At 42.8% G+C, this 22,836-nt stretch overlaps 1 protein-coding gene across 1 annotated transcript; it reads left to right on the top strand.

Annotated features, from left to right (window-relative positions):
* Window positions 1–817: 817 nt before the first annotated feature.
* Window positions 818–6,302, top strand: LOC126484488 (inosine triphosphate pyrophosphatase). The gene is made up of 3 exons (XM_050108023.1): window positions 818–1,031; window positions 1,740–1,890; window positions 5,353–6,302. The coding sequence occupies exons 1-3, from the start codon at window positions 945–947 to the stop codon at window positions 5,679–5,681; spliced, it is 567 nt and encodes a 188-aa protein (XP_049963980.1). The 5' UTR covers window positions 818–944; the 3' UTR covers window positions 5,682–6,302.
* The last annotated feature ends 16,534 nt before the right edge of the window (window positions 6,303–22,836 follow it).

The raw sequence follows: 22,836 nt of genomic DNA, 5'->3' as shown, positions 1-22,836 counted from the left end.
GAATTACAACACAACAGGTTACAGTCATGTGAGAACGGTTGAGAACAAGTGTCGATGGACTCATGGTGAATGAGATGGCTACACAACAGTTTGCTGATAACGGAGGCAGCATTTGACTCCCGCATTTCGCTAGATGATAGTAATGAGACTGGTGCCGTACTGTTCGTTGTCCCAGCTGCGAGCGACGAAGGCAAACGAAGTCGCGACACTTCTCCGAATTCGTTAATATCTGCATGCGGCATCGACGACTTCTTGGTCAGCGAACAGAAACGGCAAAGAATCACTACAGGCGCCAATAAAGACGAATCTACGAAAGAACGCGTGAGAAGAAACGGCGGGCGACGTAGCAGCAGCGGTCCTCGATAATCAACTTCTCCCCACGTCAATGAGTGGCTTGAGACAAAACCCTTGGGCTCAAATGTTATTGTAGTATTAAGGTCTATTCAGTGACGCCTATATAGAGATCATTTGGTCTATACATGTAGAAAGCAATGGAATGATAAATTGTTGCGGCTACGAACTGTATTTTTTAACAATTACTGGTAAATGTTCCGTTTTTGAATTTTATTTGTTTATTTTATTCACATTCGAACAATATTATATTTTTTGCTGAATTACTATTTGCGTTAGACTATAGAAATGCTTTCCGACACATTTATTTCGTCTTTACTGTGACAGAAGTACTCGCTACAACGATTACAAATGTGTGAACACTAGCAGAAAGCAAGTGAAACGAATACAATTTAAAACAAAACGAAATTTCCACATTGAGGTAACGACAGTAGTTCGTCTCTTGGTCATAATGAGATTAAACAATTATTAAGTTCAGCAAATAAACTAAAATCTGTACTTCGACATATTCGTACGTACCGGTACGCATATTTAGGTTGTTGTGCAGTACAGAACCTACAGATCGGGAGACTGGGTGACAGTTGTCCAAGAGTATGTCTCGTTCATTAGTGTTTGTTACCGGTAACGCTAAGAAGTTAGAGGAAGTTGTAGCAATTCTCGGTAAAAGTTTACCGTACGAGGCAAGTTGAAACTATTATTTTGCTTACTAGGTTATGGTGTACAGTACCTAGTTAGTGCATGTAGAGTTAATCAGGCGAGGTTTATGATCGGGATTTCCACTCAGTAGCGCACATGACAGTTCGGAATCCAAAATAATTCCCATCCTTTTTAGTTTCCGAATTTAATGATTGATAAAAATTCATTCAGACATTCCAAACAAAATTTTGTTTGCCGAGCTGTGAAATTTTACACTTATTGTTGACATGCCGCCGTTCAAGACTTCGTATTTTACTACTGCAGTACTGCCATATGATTCCTCGAATATAACTTGCCCTTTCTCGTATTCAGATTAGGTATATTAGTTATATGCATTGTATATTGCATTACGGCATTCAGTATAAAGAACCGCATCGCAAGTTATCTCAGCGTTGTGAGCATTGAACATAATAACAACAACTTAAAATGCACCTCTTTATGCATACTTGTATGAGGACAACTTAAACCACCACTCCTCAGGGAAATAAAGTAGTTGTTGAGATACAGTATGTAGATCAATAGCTTATACCACATTCACCATTAATATGTATGGTATAACCAGAAAATAAAGAGGTAACCTAATGCATCTACTGTTAGGCAGTTTATTTATAGAATGAATTCTTACTGTTACTGTACATCTGTTGTCACTTTTTACAGTAATTTTAATTTACTTTACCTTCTGATTATTACAGCTTGCAAGTCAGAAAATTGATTTGCCTGAGTATCAAGGTGAAGTAGATGAAATATGCATAAACAAGTGCAAGGCAGCAGCAGCAATTGTGAAAGGTCCAGTAATGATCGAGGATACTTGTCTGTGTTTCAATGCTTTGGGTGGACTACCTGGTTTGTAAAACACTTTCATTACCCATAAAAAAATGCAAGATTCATTATAAGTGAGGGTTATTTCTATCCTTTACTGGTAATTTTTTTCAGTAGTTTGGTTATTATGTATGATATTTGTCTCATACTGTAATTTCTCCACATTCTTTGCATGTTTGTTGACAGGTCCTGAATAACTGCCAAATTGTGAGGAACCTGTATATCTTCATTTATCCTTTCAACTGCATGTGTTTTGTAGTACTAATATTAAGAAAAACTTTCAGGTACATGGAACAGATAAAATAATGCAGTAATAGAAAGCTGAAGTTACTGTAAACTGCATCTTTGTGATCCAGTAAACACCGTTGTTAGTGATATCAAGGTTTCCTGCTTTAATTACTGGAACCTGCCTTTTGTATAGACATGAAATGGCTGTAAATTTTACATTTCTGGATTGGTCAAAAGAACAGTGCTCAGGGAAACCGTTACCCATTTTTAGATATATTTTTTCCCACGTGGAATGTTTCCCTCTATTTTTATATATATATATATGTGCTGGTCATTCCCACAAAGATGATGTGACTTACCAAACGAAAGCGCTGGCACCTCGATAGACCAAAGATGATGTGACTTACCAAATGAGCAGCAACAAACTGTCCATTCGCATGAATGGACACAGGCAGACAGTGTTTGTTGGTAATGAGGATCACCCTGTGGCTAAACATGCCTTGGTGCACGGCCAATACATCTTGGCACAGTGTTACACCGTCCGGGTTATCTGGATACTTCCCACTAACACCAACCTATCCGAATTCTGGAGATGGGAACATGCTCTTCAATATATCCTCTCTTCCCGTTATCCACCAGGCCTCAATCTCCGCTAATTTCAAGTTGCCGCCACTCATACCTCACCTGTCATTCAAGAACATCTTTGCCTCTGCACTTCCGCCTCGACTGACATCTCTGCCCAAACTCTTTGCCTCTGTATGTGTCTGCTTGTGTCTGTATATGTGTGGATGGATATGTGTGTGTGTGTGTGTGTGTGTGCGCGCGAGTGTATACCCGTCCTTTTTTTCCCCTAAGGTAAGTCCTTCCACTCCCGGGATTGGAATGACTCCTTACCCTCTCCCTTAAAACCCAAATCCTTTCGTCTTTCCCTCTCCTTCCCTCTTTCCTGACGAGGCAACCGTTGGTTGCGAAAGCTAGAATTTTATTTTGTGTGTATGTTTGTGTGTCTATCGACGTGCCAGCGCTTTCGTTTGGTAAGTCACATCATCTTTATATATAGAATAAATAAAAAAAAGACTGGGTGTGGTGGTGGAATGATGGCTGTATAGTGCTGGAATGGGAGCAGGGAAGGCACTGGATGGGTGAGGGCAGCTACTAATGAAGGTTGAGGCCAGGAGGGTTACAAAAACGTAGGATTTTATTGCAGGGAAAGTTCCCACTTGCGCAGTTAAGAAAAACTGGTGTTGGTGGGAAGGATCCATATGGCACAGGCTATGAAGCAGTCATCGAAATGAAGGATATCATGTTTGGGAGCGTGTTCAGCAACAGGGTGGTCCACTTGTCTCTTGGCCACAGTTTGTTGGTGGCCATTCATGCGGACAGACAGCTTGCTGGTTGTCATGCGTACATAGAATGCAGCACAGTGGTTGCAGATTGGCTTGTAGACCACATGACTAGTTTCACAGGTAGCCCTGCCTTTGATGGTATAGGTGATGTTAGTGACTGGACTGGAGTAGGTAGTGGGGGGGGGGGGGATGTATGGGACAGATCTTGCATCTAGGTCTCTAATACAGGGGTATGAGCCATAAGGTAAGGGATTGGGAGCAGGGGTTGTGTAAGAATGGACGAGTACATTGTGTAGGATCTGTGGACGGCAGAATTCCACTGTGGGAGGGTTGGGAAGGATAGTGGGCAAGACTTTTCTCATTTCGGGACACAACAAGAGGTAATTGAATGCTGGCCGAGAGTGAAATTCAGTTGCTCCAGTCCTGGGTGGTACTGAGTTATGAGGGGAGTGCTTCTCTGCGGCTGGATGGTGGGGCCTTGGGAGCTGGTGGGAGACTGGAAAGATAAGGCACGGGAGATTTGTTTTTGTACAAGGTTGGGAGGATAATTACGTTCAGTGAAGGTTTCAGTCAGACTCTCGGTATATTTCAAGAAGAACTGCTTGTCACCGCAGATGCGACCACCGTGAGTGGCTAGGCTGTACTTCTCTCCTTTGCCACTACTTCCCCTCCCCGCCACCCCACTTCACCCGTGCCTGCCACCCAACCTGAGTAGCAACTTTCCTTTTCATGATATTGTTACATTCCATCCTGGATTTTCCATTGTTCGATTTTTGCCTGATGTCTTTTCTTCAAATCTAACCCAGTGTTGTTTTCCTTTGTTACTATTTACTTTTGCATCACTATATTCAATGTTCGTCCTCTCTCTTGTCTTTCCTGTGTTTCTCTTCTTGCCTTACAAACCGCACTGCACCCTCTACTTACGAGCGACACTGTGTCATCTGTCTCTGCCGCGTACAACAGGTGGCTACAAAGCCACGCTGATTGTTGGTGCAGCATCTTATGTCCCACCTTACTCCCGCTGATGTAATTAATCCTATACTTTCAAATTGATCTCTGTCCCTGCGTCATTTCACGTATTTTTACGGGTTTACTCTTGCACCTTTCCAGTGCCACACGATATTGTATCTCATCCTACAAACCCCTCTTCACCCCCTACACTTTCTCTGTTCTATCCCAGTACGCACCCACTAATTCCACCATCCAGTCCCATCTGCCGTCCCCATTCTTCACATGTATCCACCCTCAGACCTGCTAACCATTTTATTAGTTATTCTTTACTTTGATCCTTGTGACTTCTCACCAATTTTAGCGAGTTTTTGCGTTTCGCTATTGTCGACTCCCTCAGATTTCATCTTGTTTCCCCCATTTGCATCCATCTCATTCTTTGTATTATATTTTCACATGTATTTGAGGGTATTTTTGCGAAATTTTTCGGATGTTATTGTACATTATTTACATAATTTTTTGCATTTTCCATACCATGGATCCTTGCTCCTTCCATCTGCTTCAATACAGAAAAGTCTCCTTACCCCTAGCCAGAGCCCAGTCCCACATACGTTTCCTGCGTTGTTGCTTGGCTCATGGATCCCACCTAATGGCCTTACCATCAAACTAAAGTAAAACTGTTTTAAGGAGCTCTGTGGAGTTGTTAAAATGACCAATAAACCTAGTAGCAAGGAAATCAAACTGAGTAACAAGAAAGAGAAATTTTGTGTTGTGGCCGACTTGTAATCTCATGTGGGTATGGTTATTTTTTAATAAAAAAAATCAGATTTTCCAGACTGCTTTTATAATTTGCTCACATGATTAAGTATTTTAACAGTGCCTTTGTGAAAATGTTGTGTTGTACCAACTTTCAGTACAAATTTATCATCAATCTATTAATTTTGTCTACTTTCTTATGTTTTAGGACCATACATAAAATGGTTTTTAGATAAACTTGGACCTGAAGGTTTACACCGCCTCCTGGCTGGTTGGGAAGATAAAACTGCATATGCTGTATGCACATTTGCATTTTCACCAGGAGGTGAAAATGATGATGTCATTCTTTTTAGAGGGAAGACATTTGGTACAATAGTGAGCCCTAGGGGACCAAGAGACTTTGGCTGGGATCCCTGTTTCCAGCCAGATGGATATGAAAAAACATATGCTGAATTGCCAAAAGATGTGAAAAATAAAATATCCCACAGAAGTAAAGCACTGGGTGAACTCAAAAATTATTTTGAAAGTAATAAATGATGATTTAATTGTGATTATTGTTCAGTTTGCCTTTGATTACCTCTTACAGACTCGTGAAAAATATAAAATCCTTGTTTATAGTGGAATGTAAGTTGTTCTTGTTGCACTTTTGATGTCGTTTCAAGTTAAGATTTTTTTTTGTGTTACTGGATATTACGTGGAGCAACAGCCCAGAGATCTCAACTTTATATGTGGACATTATTGGTTGTGCAGACAGTTATTTAGTATACCGTAATAAATTCTGCAGTGGACAACAAATAAACATTCTGAAAAAAGAGTCTGATACAAAGTCATTTTAGTACTATGGTATATTTTGTAATGAACAAGAAAAACTGTGATATTAGCATTACAACGTAGTGCCCCCTTTTTCTTTAACTTGCTGAAACTTACTAGTGCAAATAAGGAGTTGAGATGGCAGAAGGAAGTGGCCAATAGTGTATCGCAGTCAACTAGAATATCTGATTCGTAAACTAGACAAACCTTGGACAGTTTTAGAGGCTTAAGTAACATACAACTATAATCTAGTTTGTCACTCACTTTTATACTGCATCAATCTGTCAGTTTGCTTTTACACTATAAGACAACATTTTTATGATTGTTATTAAAAAGCATTACCTTTTATCTATTACTGTTCTCATTATAGTCATTTACTAATTGTTTCCCTTTCAGTATTTATTCAGTGAAAACATTTTCCATTTTTGACCTACTTATGATCCTGTATTCACACGTTTCTTTTTTTCCTTCTTCTTGACCTGAGTGTCATAGATTTATAATGATGATTATCAAAATAAAATCAAACAATGGAAAACCAGGATGGAATTATATATGAAAAGGAAAGTTGCCACTCACCATATGGCGGAGATAGGCACAGCAAAAAGACTGTCACAAATAAAGCTTTCAGCCAGCAAGACCTTTGTCAAAAACACACATACACACATGCCACGTGGGAAAAATATATCTAAAAACAATGATGATGTGACTTACCAAACGAAAGCGCTGGCAGGTCGATAGACACACAACAAAACACAAACATACACACAAAATTCTAGCTTTCGCAACCAACGGTTGCTTCGTCAGGAAAGAGGGAAGGAGAGGGAAAGACTAAAGGATGTGGGTTTTAAGGGAGAGGGTAAGGAGTCATCCCAATCCCGGGAGCGGAAAGACTTACCTTAGGGGAAAAAAGGATGGGTATACACTAGCGCGTGCGCGCGCGCGCACACACACACACACATATTCAAAGACACAGAGTTTTGGCAGAGATGTCAGTCGAGGCGGAAGTGCAGAGGCAAAGATGTTGTTGAATGACAGGTGAGGTATGAGTGGCGGCAACTTGAAATTAGCAGAGATTGAGGCCTGGTGGGTAACGGGAAGAGAGGATATATTGAAGAGCAAGTTCCCATCTCCGAAGTTCGGATAGTTTGGTGTTAGTGGGAAGTATCCAGATAATCCGGATGGTGTAACACTGTGCCGAGATGTGCTGGCAATGCACCAAGGCATGTTTAGCCACAGGGTGATCTTCATTACCAACAAACACTGCCTGTGTCCATTCATGCGAATGGACAGTTTGTTGCTGGTCATTCCCACATAGAATGCGTCACAGTGTAGGCAGGTCAGTTGGTAAATCACGTGGGTGCTTTCACACGTGGCTCTGCCTTTGATCGTGTACACCTTCCGGGTTACAGGACTGGAGTAAGTGGTGGTGGGAGGGTGCATGGGACAGGTTTACACCGGGGGCGGTTACAAGGGTAGGAACCAGAGGGTAGGGAAGGTGGTTTGGGGATTTCATGGGGATGAACTAACAGGTTACGAAGGTTAGGTGGACGGCAGAAAGACACTCTTGGTGGAGTGGGGAGGATTTCATGAAGGATGGATCTCATTTCAGGGCATGATTTGAGTAAGTCGTATCCCTGCTGGAGAGCCACATTCAGAGTCTGGTCCAGTCCCGGAAAGTATCCTGTCACAAGTGGGGCACTTTTGTGGTTCTTCTGTGGGAGGTTCTGGGTTTGAGGGGATGAGGAAGTGGCTCTGGTTATTTGCTTCTGTACCAGGTCGGGAGGGTAGTTGCGGGATGCGAAAGCTGTTGTCAGGTTGTTTGTGTAATGGTTCAGGGATTCCGGACTGGAGCAGATTCATTTGCCACGAAGACCTAGGCTGTAGGGAAGGGACCGTTTGATGTGGAATGGGTGGCAGCTGTCATAATGGAGGTACTGTTGCTTGTTGGTGGGTTTGATGTGGACGGACGTGTGAAGCTGGCCATTGGATAGATGGAGGTCAACGTCGAGGAAAGTGGCGTGGGATTTGGAGTAGGACCAGGTGAATCTGATGGAACCAAAGGAGTTGAGGTTGGAGAGGAAATTCTGGAGTTCTTCTTCACTGTGAGTCCAGATCATGAAGATGTCGTCAATAAATCTGTACCAAACTTTGGGTTGGCAGGCCTGGGTAACCAAGAAGGCTTCCTCTAAGCGACCCATGAATAGGTTGGTGTAAGAGGGAGCCATCCTGGTACCCATGGCTGTTCCCTTTAATTGTTGATATGTCTGGCCTTCAAAAGTGAAGAAGTTGTGGGTCAGGATGAAGCTGGCTAAGGTTATGAGGAAAGAGGTTTTAGGTAGGGTGGCAGGTGATTGGTGTGAAAGGAAGTGCTACATCGCAGCGAGGCCCTGGACGTGCGGAATATTTGTGTATAAGGAAGTGGCATCAATGGTTACAAGGATGGTTTCTGGGGAAAACAGATTGGATAAGGATTCCAGGCGTTCAAGGAAGTGGTTGGTGTCTTTGATGAAGGATGGCAGACTGCATGTAATGGGTTGAAGGTGTTGATCTATGTAGGCAGAGATACGTTCTGTGGGGGCTTGGTAACCAGCTACAATGGGGCGGCCGGGATGATTGGGTTTGTGAATTTTAGGAAGAAGGTAGAAGGTAGGGGTGCGGGGTGTCGGTGGGGTCAGGAGGTTGATGGAGTCAGGCGAAAGGTTTTGCAGGGGGCCTAAGGTTCTGAGGATTCCTTGAAGCTCCGCCTGGACATCAGGAATGGGATTACCTTGGCAAACTTTGCATGTGGTGTTGTCTGAAACCTGACACAGTCCCTCAGCCACATACTCCCGACGATCAAGTACCACGGTCATGGAACCCTTGTCCGCCGGAAGAATGACGATGGATCGGTCAGCCTTCAGATCACGGATAGCCTGGGCTTCAGCAGTGGTGATGTTGGGAGTAGGATTAAGGTTTTTTAAGAAGGATTGAGAGGCAAGGCTGGAAGTTAGAAATTCCTGGAAGGTTTGGAGAGGGTGAATTTGAGGAAGAGGAGGTGGGTCCCACTGTGACGGAGGACGGAACTGTTCCAGGCAGGGTTCAATTTGGATAGTGTCTTAATCCTACTCCTAATGATCCAACTCCCCAGACAGTGTTTGTTGGTAATGAAGATCACTCTGTGGCTAAACATGCCTTGGTGCGCAGCCAGCACATCTTGGCACAGTGTTACACCGTCCGGGTTATCTGGATACTTCCCACTAACACCAACCTATCCGAACTCCGGAGATGGGAACTTGCTCTTCGATATATCCTCTCTTCCCGTTACCCACCAGGCCTCAATCTCTGCTAATTTCAAGTTGCCGCCACTCATACCTCACCTGTCATTCAACAACATCTTTGCCTCTGAACTTCCGCCTCGACTGACATCTCTGCCAAAACTCTGTGTCTTTGAATATGTCTGCTTGTGTCTGTATATATGTGTGTGTGTGTGTGTGTGTGTGTGTGTGTGTGTGTGTGTGTGTGTGTGTGTGTGTGTATGTGTGTGTGTGTGAGCGCATACCCGTCCTTTTTTCCCCCTAAGGTAAGTCTTCCCGCTCCCGGGATTGGGATGACTCCTTACCCTCTCCCTTAAAACCCACATCCTTTCGTCTTTCCCTCTCCTTCCCTCTTTCCTGACGAAGCAACCGTTGGTTGCGAAAGCTAGAATTTTGTGTGTATGTTTGTGTGTCTATCGACCTGCCAGCGCTTTCGTTTGGTAAGTCACATTTATATATATATATATATATATATATATATATATATATATATATATATATATTTGTGTTTGTTTGTGTCTCTGTCGACCCGCCAGCACTTTCATTTGGTAAGTCACACATCTTTGTTTTTTATATATATATATCAAAAAAGAAAGATGATGTGACTTACCGAACGAAAGCGCTGGCAGGTCGAAAGACACACAAATATACACAAAGGACGGGTATAGACACACACAAAAATTCAAGCTTTCGCAACAAATGGTTGCTTCATCAGGAAAGAGGGAAGGAGAGGGAAAGACGAAAGGATGTGGGTTTTAAGGGAGAGGGTAAGGAGTCATTCCAGTCCCGGGAGCGGAAAGACTTACCTTAGGGGGAAAAAAGGACAGGCATCCACTCAGTCACACACACACACACACACACACACACACACAGACACAAGCAGACATTTGTAAAGGCATAGAGTTTCGGCAGAGATGTCAGTCGAGGCAGAAGTACCAAGGCAAAGATGTTGTTGAAAGGCAGGTGAGGTATGAACGGCGGCAACTTGAAATTAGCGGAGGTTGAGGCCTGGCGGATAAAGAAGAAAAACAGTAACATATGAATTAGAAAGTTTTTGTTTTTTGGCCAGTCCCTAGTTATGCTTGGAAAGCCTTCTATTATTATTATTATTATTATTATTATTATTATTATTATTATTATTATTATGTGCTGCAATGCTGTGTCTTCATTGAAAACCAAACATATTATGCTACTACTTTGGTAACTCTACATCTGCCAGCAAAGCACGTCTTCTGACTGTTGCATCTAAAAATGTACAGTACCATAGTGTGTCTGCGTGAGGGGAGGTGAGACAGGCATAAAAATAGCGGACTTGTTGTCTGTCAGGGAGCTGACTCCTTGACTGGCTTTTTTATGTAACTTTTCTTTTTTTCTAAAATTAAGTATTTTCCTAGGTCATAAGGCGAGTTCTCATAGCGCATTTTCCTGGTGCAGTGGCATTGGGCAGGAGAATTGCAACTGAAATGTCTTTCCAGCCATACTGATGTAGGTCCTCAGCACCTACAAAACCATTTCACCATGCTGTGAGCTGTTCAACCCTCCCCCCCCCCCCCCCCCCCTCCCCACAAAAAAAGACATGGCATTTAGTGAGTTACATAAAACATATTTAATTTCTATAAGAGACTATATGCTAAACTCTTAGAGATGAGTGTACATAAATGTTAGACATACTTAAATTAACAACAGGAAGTAATTCTTTTGTCTGTACACACAACATATGCCATAATTTGTAAATAAAAGAAATCCATGGGAACCAAGATTAGAGTTGAGGTCAGCTTTAAATAGTTCATTAAAGAGTTCTCTTAAAGCTGATAGTGGATAAGTACCACATGATGTTTTTATGACATTCATTTAGTCAGTGAAAGCATTATTATTAAAAGCTGATTTAACCCAGCACATTCTACATGAATAAAAATTATTAATATATATTTGTTAGCAATTTTAGCTTGTCATAATGTTCAAATTATGTTAAGTTATTGATTTTTTTGCCTCTAGCATCTGCAGATTATGAACTGCAAAAGTCAGTGATCCTGATTATTTGAAAAGCTCCAGAATGTGTTTTTTTCCAACACACACACACACACACACACACACACACACACACACACACACACACACACACACACAGAGAGAGAGAGAGAGAGAGAGAGAGAGAGAGAGAGAGACATCTCCCCCCCTGCCCCCCCCCCCCCCCCCCCCCCCCTCCCGCTACATTTCAACAGCCACCACGAGATTTGATGGAAGAACATTGTGTATAGCAGGGAATGACAATATTGACTTAACTACCCAGATCACTAGAATAGTAGTGTCTTCAGTTGTCTTAGTCTTTCTCAGGTATTAGGGGCTATGACTGGATCAACATAATGATTCTTTACTGGCTGAAATGGTGTCAGCGTGTCTGGCATCATACACACTGTAGCAAACACTTGTGGAGGGTACCGTCATACAACATGAAAAATATAAGACCTTTAAATGACAGTGAAGGCTATGGTTTAATGTCAATCAACATTAATATGCTTAAAGATAAATGATGGAGCAAGGAGTGTCAGGAATAGAACGAAACTAGTGAATGGGGTACTGGGAAATATGGTTACCTTCTTACTTTCGTCCAATTTTGTAGATGCTACCAAAATATGTTGGACTTCTTGTTGAAATGTGTCTGTGCATTCCTATGCCATCAGCTGCTATAAATACCAACATTTTGACCCTACCTTCATGGCATGCAATTGACTGGCAGCTTAGAGGAAATGCATTAAATCTATACATGAAGCTGGAGCTAAATGCATATCGTGCCACTGTGTTGTATTAATTATCTGGTGAGCATTGTTGTCTGTTCAACGTGTACTCCACTCTATATCAATGATTAAAATGAAACAAACTGAAATTACCGAATGTTGTACCCAGATGCAAATAATTTGTATAAAGTGCAACAGCTGAACTTCTGATTGTCTGTCACTTCAGCAGTCAGGAAATCGTTATCCAAAGTGAATTCGTTAATACAGATTCTTTCAAAATTAGTATTAACTCTTGAGTGGGTGCGCCTGTGTGTAAAGTGCACCAACCACAAATAACATTGTCTTGTACCATTCCATTATTGTTTTACAATTGAACGCCAGTACCTATTCATTCATTATTGCTTCAGCTAACATACACTAAAATGAGCAGCAATAATACAAAATAAAAAGCGAGTTAGGTGAGAAAAAAATTTACAGTCCATGCAAGAAAATGATCCAATTCCGAGCTAGCGGCACAATCCCACAATGAGACAGTTGTTTAAGAGATAATTAGCAGTCGAATAAGCAGTTGGGCGGGATCTGATGTAACTACACTGTTTAACCCTTTTAGTGCCAAATACGATCTGATCGTGATCCAGATTTTCGGCGAAAAATGCCAGTAACGATCTGATCGTGATGCCTTTCTCATTCGCTAGGAAATACTAACAACTTTGCCTTCAAGCGTGGAAAAAATGAATGAGAAAGGCATCACGATCAGATCGTTACTGGCATTTTTCGCCGAAAATCTGGATCACGATCAGATCGTATTTGGCACTAAAAGGGTTAATGCTCTCAGTGGGTTGTTATTGTGTTAACACTTGTACGCGACAACATATTAGTATAGTGAAAGTTTATTGTATTATTGTTTAATCAAATAGTGGTAAAGCTCATATAATCTAAGTTTATTGTATCATTGTTTAATTAAACTAAGATTAAACTGCAATTTTGGTCATGTGTGTTTACCTCAGTAACTTAAAGGCAGCTATTCTTTTCATGTGTATAAGGTATGCTGCAAACCCAGTCATGTTATAAAAAATGGTGCGCCTGCTGGAGGGTTAAGTGGTGTCCCTCTACACATGCAAACAAAGGTTCTTATTGACAAGGTCACAGACTCCTCCAAGCAGGCATCAACTACAGTAAAATCAAATAGCTTGCAAAGTCATTCATTACCACAAAGAGGTAAGAACGATATGTGCTTCTCTAGAAGTTCTCTATCTACCTCACAAGAGGTTAAGACTGTTGAAAAAGTGAGCCACATACCAAAGAGATCTCGTTAACAGCCATCTGATAGCAGAACATTGGTGTCACTGAAATCAGCTCAAGTGATACTAGTGGGATTGAGGTATACAGTTCCTCTGTGGTTTCAGAAGGTGACTGCACAAAAACTACAAGGCATACAGAAAGTAGACACATGTCAATGAACAGAGCAATCTCCAATATTTAACTCGCTTTGCGGGTGCTCAATATGGGCAACATTTGTTACATGGCGAATGTGTATGCAGTTCATTGAAGTCATTGTCCTGAATAGCCCAGGAAAATGCAACAGCAGCCCACTTTGCAAATCTGTTCATAGGGATGCCTATCTGCAGGTGTAAAATAAATTTGATGCAACAGTATGGAGCGGGAATATGTCTACACGTTCTGGCACCCCTGCTCCCAAGTGCGACTACACCAAGGAACATATTATGAATCGAAATTTGGCGAGATGCATTATCAACTGATATGTGTCTTTTTCTGTTTGTATTGTAGTTTCCTCACAGTTGTCTTCTGAAACACCTGAGCTACTTATGAATAATCCTGCAGGGATCACCAAAAAGTTTGTCAAACCTTGTTCCTGTTACCACAGTTGCATCAATTAGGCAGAAAGTAAAGTAGCAAACCAAAGTAACCCTTACCAGAAATATTGTGCTAATTTCACAGTGAAACATAAATGGTATTAAAAGCTTGGGACCCTTGTTGACCTGACACAGGTAGATCCTCTTTGTGTCCGTAGGAGACCCATTGCAAACTCCGTGATGCCAGCGTGATAAGGGACTTCACCCTCCACAAGGATGACCACGCTAGTGAGAGAGCTAAATCATGATTAACAGTGTGCCTTAACTGTTTCTCTCTCACTGTTTTGCAAGTAATAGAAATCCCAGTATATAACAAGAGAAAGCTGACAGTATTCTTACTGAACCCCCCCCCCCCCCCCCCCCTCTCCCAGGGGCTCACACTCTAGGGTGAGTTCCTGCTTGGCTACCATGGAGCCCCAGCCTTTGCAGCACCTTTCCCCTTCCATGCAGCTTGTCTATCCTTCTGCTGTTCTTTTTCCTCTCCCTAGGTAACATACCTGAGATATTTTTGGGAATGTGTTCTGAATTTTCAGTATCCTGATATCAGAACAGTCCCTCCACTGTTGTTTCTCTCTTTCTTACCTTCTTTCTTTCTTCATTCTCCATCTCCTATCCTTCCTCCCCTTCAACATTTGAGGTTTCTCTTTGTTTCTTCTTACTCCCTGTGCACTCCTGAAGGCCAGCCCACGTGTGTGATGCATAATGGATCACTGGGTAATGCGTAATTCCCAGCCCTGGATCGACATGTAGGGTTCGTACATACTCTCTGGTACAGGCCAGGACCAGGGAGGGGTGAGTGCCTGAGCTGTTACCTTCCCAGATTGCCAATTGGTCCCTATGTCAGAGTTCGGTAGATGTGACCTGAGGTGTGAACTATTACCTATGGTCAACTGGTCCCTCTGTCAGGAGTTCGAGAGATGTGACCTGAAGTGTGAATAATCACCTATGGTGGGTGAGACCCCCTCTGCTGATGGTGCCCCCCCCCCCCCCCCCCCATGTTGGAAGGAGCACACCATCAGAGATGCTGGCAATTGTGGGGGATTTTTCTCACAATGAATCAATCACCATCTCAGTCTGTCTACTGAATGTAAATGGAATGAGGATAAAGATTCCAAGACACTATCAGCTGCACATCGGTTCCTCATGGTTTCACATACTGAAGAAGTTCAGGCCTTTGGTGTGGTTAATCCATTTATAATTCAGAAAGGTGTTGAGGCAGTTGCCAATCCAGTCCTGTGAAATCCTGGTCTCGTTTGTGTAATGGTGCTTTGGTTTTGGAGACGAATTGTGATTCGCAAGTCCAACAAATGCTTGCTGCTTCACTACTCCACCTATCCCATTCATGTTGAGGCCCATCGAACGCTGAATTCCTCACATGGTGTTATTTACACTAGGCTGCTTGATGGGTCTGACTAAGGGAGAAATAGAAACTTGCCTCTCTCTGATCAGAGCATTGCTACAGTCCATTGGGTAATGAGAAAGGTTGATTCAACCTTATTGTCTGTATACAGTCTTTTTCTCATGTTTGATAGAGTAACACTTCCATCAAAGATCAAAGCAGTCTATGAAGTCATCACAGTCCAACCGTACATTCCAAACCCCATGCGCTGCTACTAGTGTCAACATTACAACCACACTCAAATGTCCTGTCAAAACACTGTCAAATGTGTTATATGGGTAGGGATGCTCATGAGGGCGATTTCCCGTCTTCACCTCCCTGCTATATCGGTTGCAATGGAGACAAATCAGCCTCATCCTAAGATTGTCCTTTGTATCTCAATGAGCGGGCCATCCAGGTGAAGGAAAAAGTGTCTTACCCTGCTGCTCGGAAGTTGTTGGCTGCTAGAAAGCTCTGTGTTTTACCATGTGGTACTTACAGTACTGTTCTTGCTACATCTCACTCTATGAAGGTCACAGCCACTCTGACTTGTAACCTCAAATTCAGCATCATGGTTGTAAAATTGCCCAGTGTCATGGAAGCACCCCATCTCCTCCTCCTCCAGCTGTGCAGCAAGTCACCACATCTTCGTGTCTGGCGGAAAAATCACCTGCTGCGCAACTGGCAGGCTGGAAAGGACAGAATGAATACTCCCATGAAGACTTTTTAAGTCCCTCCAGCCAACAAACATATGAGTCTTCATCTGCCACCTGCAAAGGCTCCAAGAAATCAAACAAAGGCAAATAGTCTTCTCATTCGCTGACTTGGAGATCCTCTTTCATGGTGTCATCGCATGATGCCCACATGCAGGCAACCAGCATTTTGGTGGTGCACACCCCGAACCATTTTTCTGCACTGGAATCTGTAGGCCAACCCAGTGAGAGTGCTGATGCGCCTGTTAATCTCATTGTTCAAGATTGTCCAGCCTCTGTGCCCTGAGGCAGTGAGTCTTCGAAGGCTGGCACTCGGCAGCTGCTGAGGTGATGACTATTCATTTTTTTCCTCCTGCCCTTTACCCATCATGACTCTCCTCAAATGGAATGTTTGTGGCATTAGATCCAACAAGGAGAAATTACGGCTGCTCTTGGAATCTCAGTGTCCACTTGTTTTCTGCTGCCAAGAAACAAAATGCATCCTCGTGACTGCTTTGACCTCTCACATTTTCTTCTGGTCCGTTTTGACCTTCTGCTCGAGGTTGATATTTCATCTCATGGGGGAGTCATGCTGCTCATTCAGGATGATACTCATAGCCAAACCATCTCACTGAACACCTGGCTGCAAGCTTTTGCAGTCCGTATTTTCCTTCCTCACTTCACCTTTTCTCTTTGTAATGTCTACATCCTGCTGTGATTCAGTTTCACCAGGAAGACTTCCTCCAGCTCATTGATCAACTCCCTCATCCCTTTATACTGCTTGGTGACTTTAATGCAAACCATCCCCTTTGGGGCTCTTCCAGAAACTGTCCGAGAGGTGACCTCTTGGCATAACTTCTCAATCAACTCAACCTCATCTGTCTTAACACGAGCACTCACATCCCTTTCAGACTCCACGAACACCTATTCCCATTTTGATTTCTCATTCTGCACTGCCCAGCTTGTCTGTCATCTCACATGGTCTATTCTCCCTGACATGTACTCGAGCGACTATTTCCCGTGTGCTATCCGTTTGCTGACTCCTACTCCACCTACGTGTAACCCCAACTGGTAGTTTTCTAAGGCTGACTGGAGGCTTTACTCTTCCCTAGCAACCTCTGCTGAACAATATTTCCCCAGTTGTGATGATCAGGCATAATACGTTACAAACATTAACCTTATTACCACTGCAGAATGTTTCATTCCTTGCACTTCATCTTTACCGCGCTGTATCCCATTCCCTTGGTGGACTGAGGTGTGCCATGATGCAATTTGCATTTGAAGACACCATCTCCATGTTTTTAACTGTCTTCTTACAATGGCGAACTGTATTCATTGCGCACACAGTGTTGTTGCATTCTTCAAGACAGGGAAAAAGCTAGCTGGATTTCATTTACTACTTCTTTAACAGTTCCACTCCCTCTTCTGTCATGTGGGCTAACCTTCGGTGGATCTCTGGGACCGAGGTCCATTCCCAAATTACCGATCTGACCATAGCTGATGATGTCATTGCAGACCCTATTGCTATCTCCAACACCTTAAGACACTATTTTGTGGGGATTTCGGGCTCTACCCACTATCGGTCTGCCTTCCTCCATCAGGAACGAGTGGAGGAGGCTTGGGTGATACCCCTATTTTCTCAGAATCATGAATGCTACAATGCCGCCTTTACTATGCGGGAGCTAGATCAAGCTCTCACTTCATCCCAGTCTTCCGCCACAGGGCCAGACAATGTTGACAATCAGATGTTGCAACACTTTTCTCTTGCGGGCAAGTACTTTCTCCTTCATACGTACAATCACATCTTGGCAGATGGCATGTTTCCCAGATGCTGGCGTGAATCTGCTGTCATACCCATATGTAATCCTGGCAAGAACAAAGACCTTCCTTCCATTTCTCTCACCAGCTATGTTTGCAAGGTGATGAAATGTGTGATTCATATCCGGCTGGTATAGTGGCTCGAGTCTTGCAATTTAGTTACCACTGCACAATGGGGATATAGAGCAAGCCGTACTACAGTTGGCCATCTTGTCACATTGTCAGCCCATGTCATCAATGGTTTTCTGCAGAAATACCAGACTGTGGCTGTTTCCTGATTTGGATAAAGCCTACGACACCTATTAGAGGACTGATACCATCCGTACTGTCTACACATAGGGCTTCTGAGGCTGCCTGCCCTGTTTGCTTCAGGACTTTAAGACAGAGTTTTCAAGGTCCATGAGGGTCTGCCTTGCTGGACACCTATATCTGGGAAAACGGGGTATCTCAGGGCTCTGTCCTGAGCTTCATCCTCTTTACTGTAGCTATAAACCCTATTATGGCCTGTCTACCAGTGGGCATCTCTGGCTCCCCTTTCGTCGATGATTTTGCAATCTGTTGCAGTTCTTCATGGACTTGCTTCCTTGAGCACAATCTTCAATGATGTCTATATCATCTTTACTTTTGGAGCATTGAGAATGGCTTTTCCTTTTCCACTGACAAAACTGTTTATGGGAATTTCTGGTGGCACAATGGGCATCTTCCAACGTCTTTACATTTTGGGCCTGTTGCTCTTCCATTTGCTGAAACTATGAGATTCCTTGGGCTCATGCTTGATAGGGAGCTTTCTTGGCCTTCCCACGTGTCTTACCTGCCCACCTGTTGTATGCGGTGCCTCAGTATCCTACGTATCCTAAGCAGTACTTTCTGGGGAGCAGATCAGGTCGCCCTCCTCTGTTTGTACTGACCCCTTGCTCGTTTGAAACTAGACTGTTGGTATTTTGTTTATGTAACTGCACATTAATCCATCTTATGCCATCTAAATATGATCCACCATCATAGAATCCGTTTGACCACTGGCTCCTTTTACACTAGCCCACTTGAGAGTCTCCATACAGAAGCTTCTGAACTGTTGCTGTCATACTGGCATGATGTTCTACTCAGCAGATACTCATGCTGTTCATCTGCCATGCCTAGCCACCCACTCTAAGTCTCCTTCTTTGATGACTCCTTTGACTGCCAATATGGGGAATGTCCTTCTTGTCTGTTATCTCCCGGAATTCGCTTTTGGCTGTTGCTCCAGCAGCTTAACTTCACACTCCCTGCCACTTTCCCAGTGGATGTGAAACCTTTCACCAACTTGGCTTCATATGGTGGCCCATGTTAACATTTGCTTCCTAAGGAAACCACTCCAGATTTGCTATGTTGTTTGCATGGCACTTAACAATAGTACCTTTGTGTACACTGATAGCTCTCAGACTGGCCATGGTGTTGGGTGTGCGTTTGTCAGTGGCACCGTCAATTTTTGGTATCGGCTTCCGGAACACTGCTCAGTATTTACAGCAGAGATCTTCACCCTCTATCAGGCCACACAGTACATCTGTCGACACAGGCTTTTCAATGGTGTCACCTGCTCCAATTCTCTCAGTGCCCTTCAGAGCCTTTGTGTGCTGTACACAGTCCATCCCTTAGTGCATCAGGTCCAAGAAGTCTTCCACTTGCTCATTCTTGATGGAGCCACTGTGACATTTGTGGTCACATCGTTCTGAAGGGAAGTGAGGCTGCTGACGCTGCTGCCAAGGCTGCAATCCTTCGACCTTGGCCTGTGAGTTTTCCATTCCTTCCGATGATCTCTGTGGCGCTGTCTGTCAGCAGGTGGTGTCACTTGAGCATCACCACTAGTCTTACCTTCATAGGTACAACCTCTGGGGAACAAAGCATCTCATCTCCCAGCGGCTTGGCTGACCTCCTCTTGGCCCTCTAACTGCTAGGAGATCATTTTAGATAGGTTGCATAGGGGGCACTGTCATTTTAGCCATTGCCATTTGTTAACTGGTGATCCCCCACCACTTTGTGCTCATTGTCATCAACCTTTGAGGGTTTGCCATTTCCTGACTGTATGCACTTTTTTAAACCACTTATGTTATGATGTATGTTTGCTGCCTGAGTTAGTGGCTGTTTTAATGAATGATGCACGGGCTGTCACCTGTGTTTTACTTTTTATCTGTTGTAGCAATATGGCGAAGGACATTTAATCTTTATTTGAGAACCTGCGTTGTCTCTGCAACGCATTTTGTGGACCTTTCTTCAAGGGAAGTCCCTGTTCTTAGCTCTTTTTTTTCTCCCGTCAATTGGGCTTAACATGTTGGCACTTTTAACTCCATTTTCGTCTTAACGTTCTGACATGTTGTTGCAATTCTCCCTGTACCTTCCACCAGTTGAGTCTGTGGACAAACCACTCTTCCTTCTGTGGGATGTTAATGCACAGAGGGTGACTGATAATTGCTGCCTGGCAGTCAGAGTCAGTTAGGTAGGTTATGCTGCGAATTTTCAAATGAAGACCAACTGCTGAAAACCTCTCAGCTTTACCTGTTAAGAGGACAGAATCATGTCAAATAATTAAGGAGGATAAGATAACTTATTGGCCGTAGTCAATGAGTTCTATTAACTCACTGGCAGTCGTGATGCCACTGTCAGATGCTGTATGCCCATAGGTGGCCAGACACTCCTCTCCATTTAATACATCACATCTTTCAATGGTGTGTAAAGATGCAAGAAACAAAGTTCAAAATGTTGAACAAGAAAATTTAACTGATTTCCCGTATGCTGGCGTCAACCCAATCGAGAAATATTAATTAATGCGCAATAGTACACTAGAGACTGTACTAAATATAGTGGGGTGTTGGCCACCTGTGGACATACGGTGTCGGGCATGAACCTCTGTTGCATCTGCTGGGAGGATCATGGCAGTCAACATTATAACTGAAAAATTAATTCTGCCAAAGTATGGGAATCAATTAATACACTCACTGCCATAAGGCTGCTGGTGGACACTGCAATAAGGCTGCTTGTGGACACGGCGGAGGTGTTCATCTGACACAGTGTGCCTGCCAGCTGCTAGTATACCGTTGGCTGGTGTGTTTTTAATACAGTGAGTCACATACAGTTTGTTGATGAAATATATACTGTAGATGAATGTGGCCTGTAAATGCGGTTATTGTCAGTTTAGCCCTGGGGTCACAGTTGTGGCTTCTTACAGTTCTACCTGTTGTAGATTTCTTGCAGTCAATTGCCATCACCATCACCAATGTAGTCATTCTCATCATCACTGCTGTCACTATCAGTTGTATCCACAAATGCATCTTCTTCATCAGAAAACTCCGATAATGCTGGATCACTAACTTCAAAATCAGATTCTTCCAACATGCTTAGTAACTCTCCTTCAGTGAAACCAGTTGTCTGACACTTACAATGTCGTGCCATCCCACTTGTTGATGGTATGGGATCCATTTGAGCTAAAACCATTTCTCATATTATATGATAATGTAAATCTCACTGTTCATACAAAAATATAAGTTACCAGTCAACTTTATAATGGATGTAGAGTGACATTAAAATTTCATAACAATTAGCAATAAACACTCAGTTGAAGGTAAAGTTGCAAAAACAAAATTGAAAGCATTGAACAAGATACTGAACATGGTTTCATGCACAATGGCATGAACTCAGTTAAGGGATGGGGGGGGGGGGGGGGGGGGGGGGGAGAGCAAAAAAAAAAACGTTAATGCACAGTCCTGCACTATATACCATACTAAATATAGTGCAGTGTGTGGCCGCCAATGGTCTGCAGTATCAGCTGCGAATCTGGGCAGTGTTGTGCCCTGAATGTGTTAAGAGGATTTCTAACATGCTATATATATATATCTCAAATATCAGCTGCATCGAGATGGGAGCCTACACAGAAGTAATGCACACATTGCTTCGCCAATGGCAGAACATTATGCTTGTGTGATCGTCACTCTGGATCAAAATTTGCATAACTGCAAAGAGATTCTAACAATGAAGAAGAGTACAAAGGCTCATTATCTATATTATAGCTAGAGTCTGCTCTGTTCAGAGCTCCAAATACTCTTCCTGGTAGGAAAATTTCTGCTTTTTTCCTGAAACCGGCAAGTGACCATACTACCCAAGTAGTTATTGGAGTGCTGTCGTTATTAGCTGCACAGTGAAGACTCTTAAGTGGATTAACCAGGTTCCTAGAGACAAAGAAGCTTTGCAGATGCTTTTATTTATTTATTTTTTATTTTATTTATTTATTTGGTCCTGTTGATTACATATTATACAGCCAGTGTACAAGTAATATAGGACAAGTCAATTGATGCAATTACAGTAGTACATTAACATTTATACATCACATTGCACAGACATTGGTTTATTTCACAAGAACAATTACTTGCATGCAGTATTAAAGCCTGCATTATGCCAAAAACAGTTTAAGTGATTGTTTAAAATAGTAGAATAAGTGACAGTGCATATTTTTATGCTACTGACATATATAAGGAAGTAAATTTTCTTCATAGTCATGGTTTAAATGAATACAAGTTTTAACTGCATTCCTTAAGAAGAGGTTTAAGTGAATGCGCAGGAGAGTGGGATTCATGGGAGTTCACATTTTCTCATAATGAAACTGTTACAATGTACATTTGGAAGATATAATTTGGCTATTGACTCTGATACCATTGTGGGCAGGCAACACTGAAAATGGGAAGTGTATGATGCTACTTGGACTCCTACACCTGACAATAGCTCAGCAAGTGGGGGTTCCAAGGTCAACTCCACTTCACAAGACCATCCTTCCAGTTCATTTGCTGTAGTGATTAATTCTATAAAGTCTGTGGTGAGGACTTCTGTGCAGTGTTCACTATTTGTGGATGATTTTGCTATTTCCTGCTCCATCAACAACTTTGTAACCACCACCAGTCAGTTGAGGCTCATTATTAACCCTTTTCCCAGAGGGCTACGGGCGAACATGTACGCCCGGCTGGTAGAATGTCCAAATGGCTGCAGGCATTCATTTACACTTGGTGAGTAGGAAGGCCTGATGGCTAAAGCCATTTGTGTATTCCTGGCTGTGGGAACAGATAAATGTGCA

Source organism: Schistocerca serialis, chromosome 6 (genome assembly GCF_023864345.2).
Source record: "Schistocerca serialis cubense isolate TAMUIC-IGC-003099 chromosome 6, iqSchSeri2.2, whole genome shotgun sequence".
NCBI classification, from domain to species: domain Eukaryota; kingdom Metazoa; phylum Arthropoda; class Insecta; order Orthoptera; family Acrididae; genus Schistocerca; species Schistocerca serialis.
The sequence above is the reverse complement of the archived record's forward strand: the minus strand, read 5'-3'. Positions and strand labels throughout refer to the sequence as shown.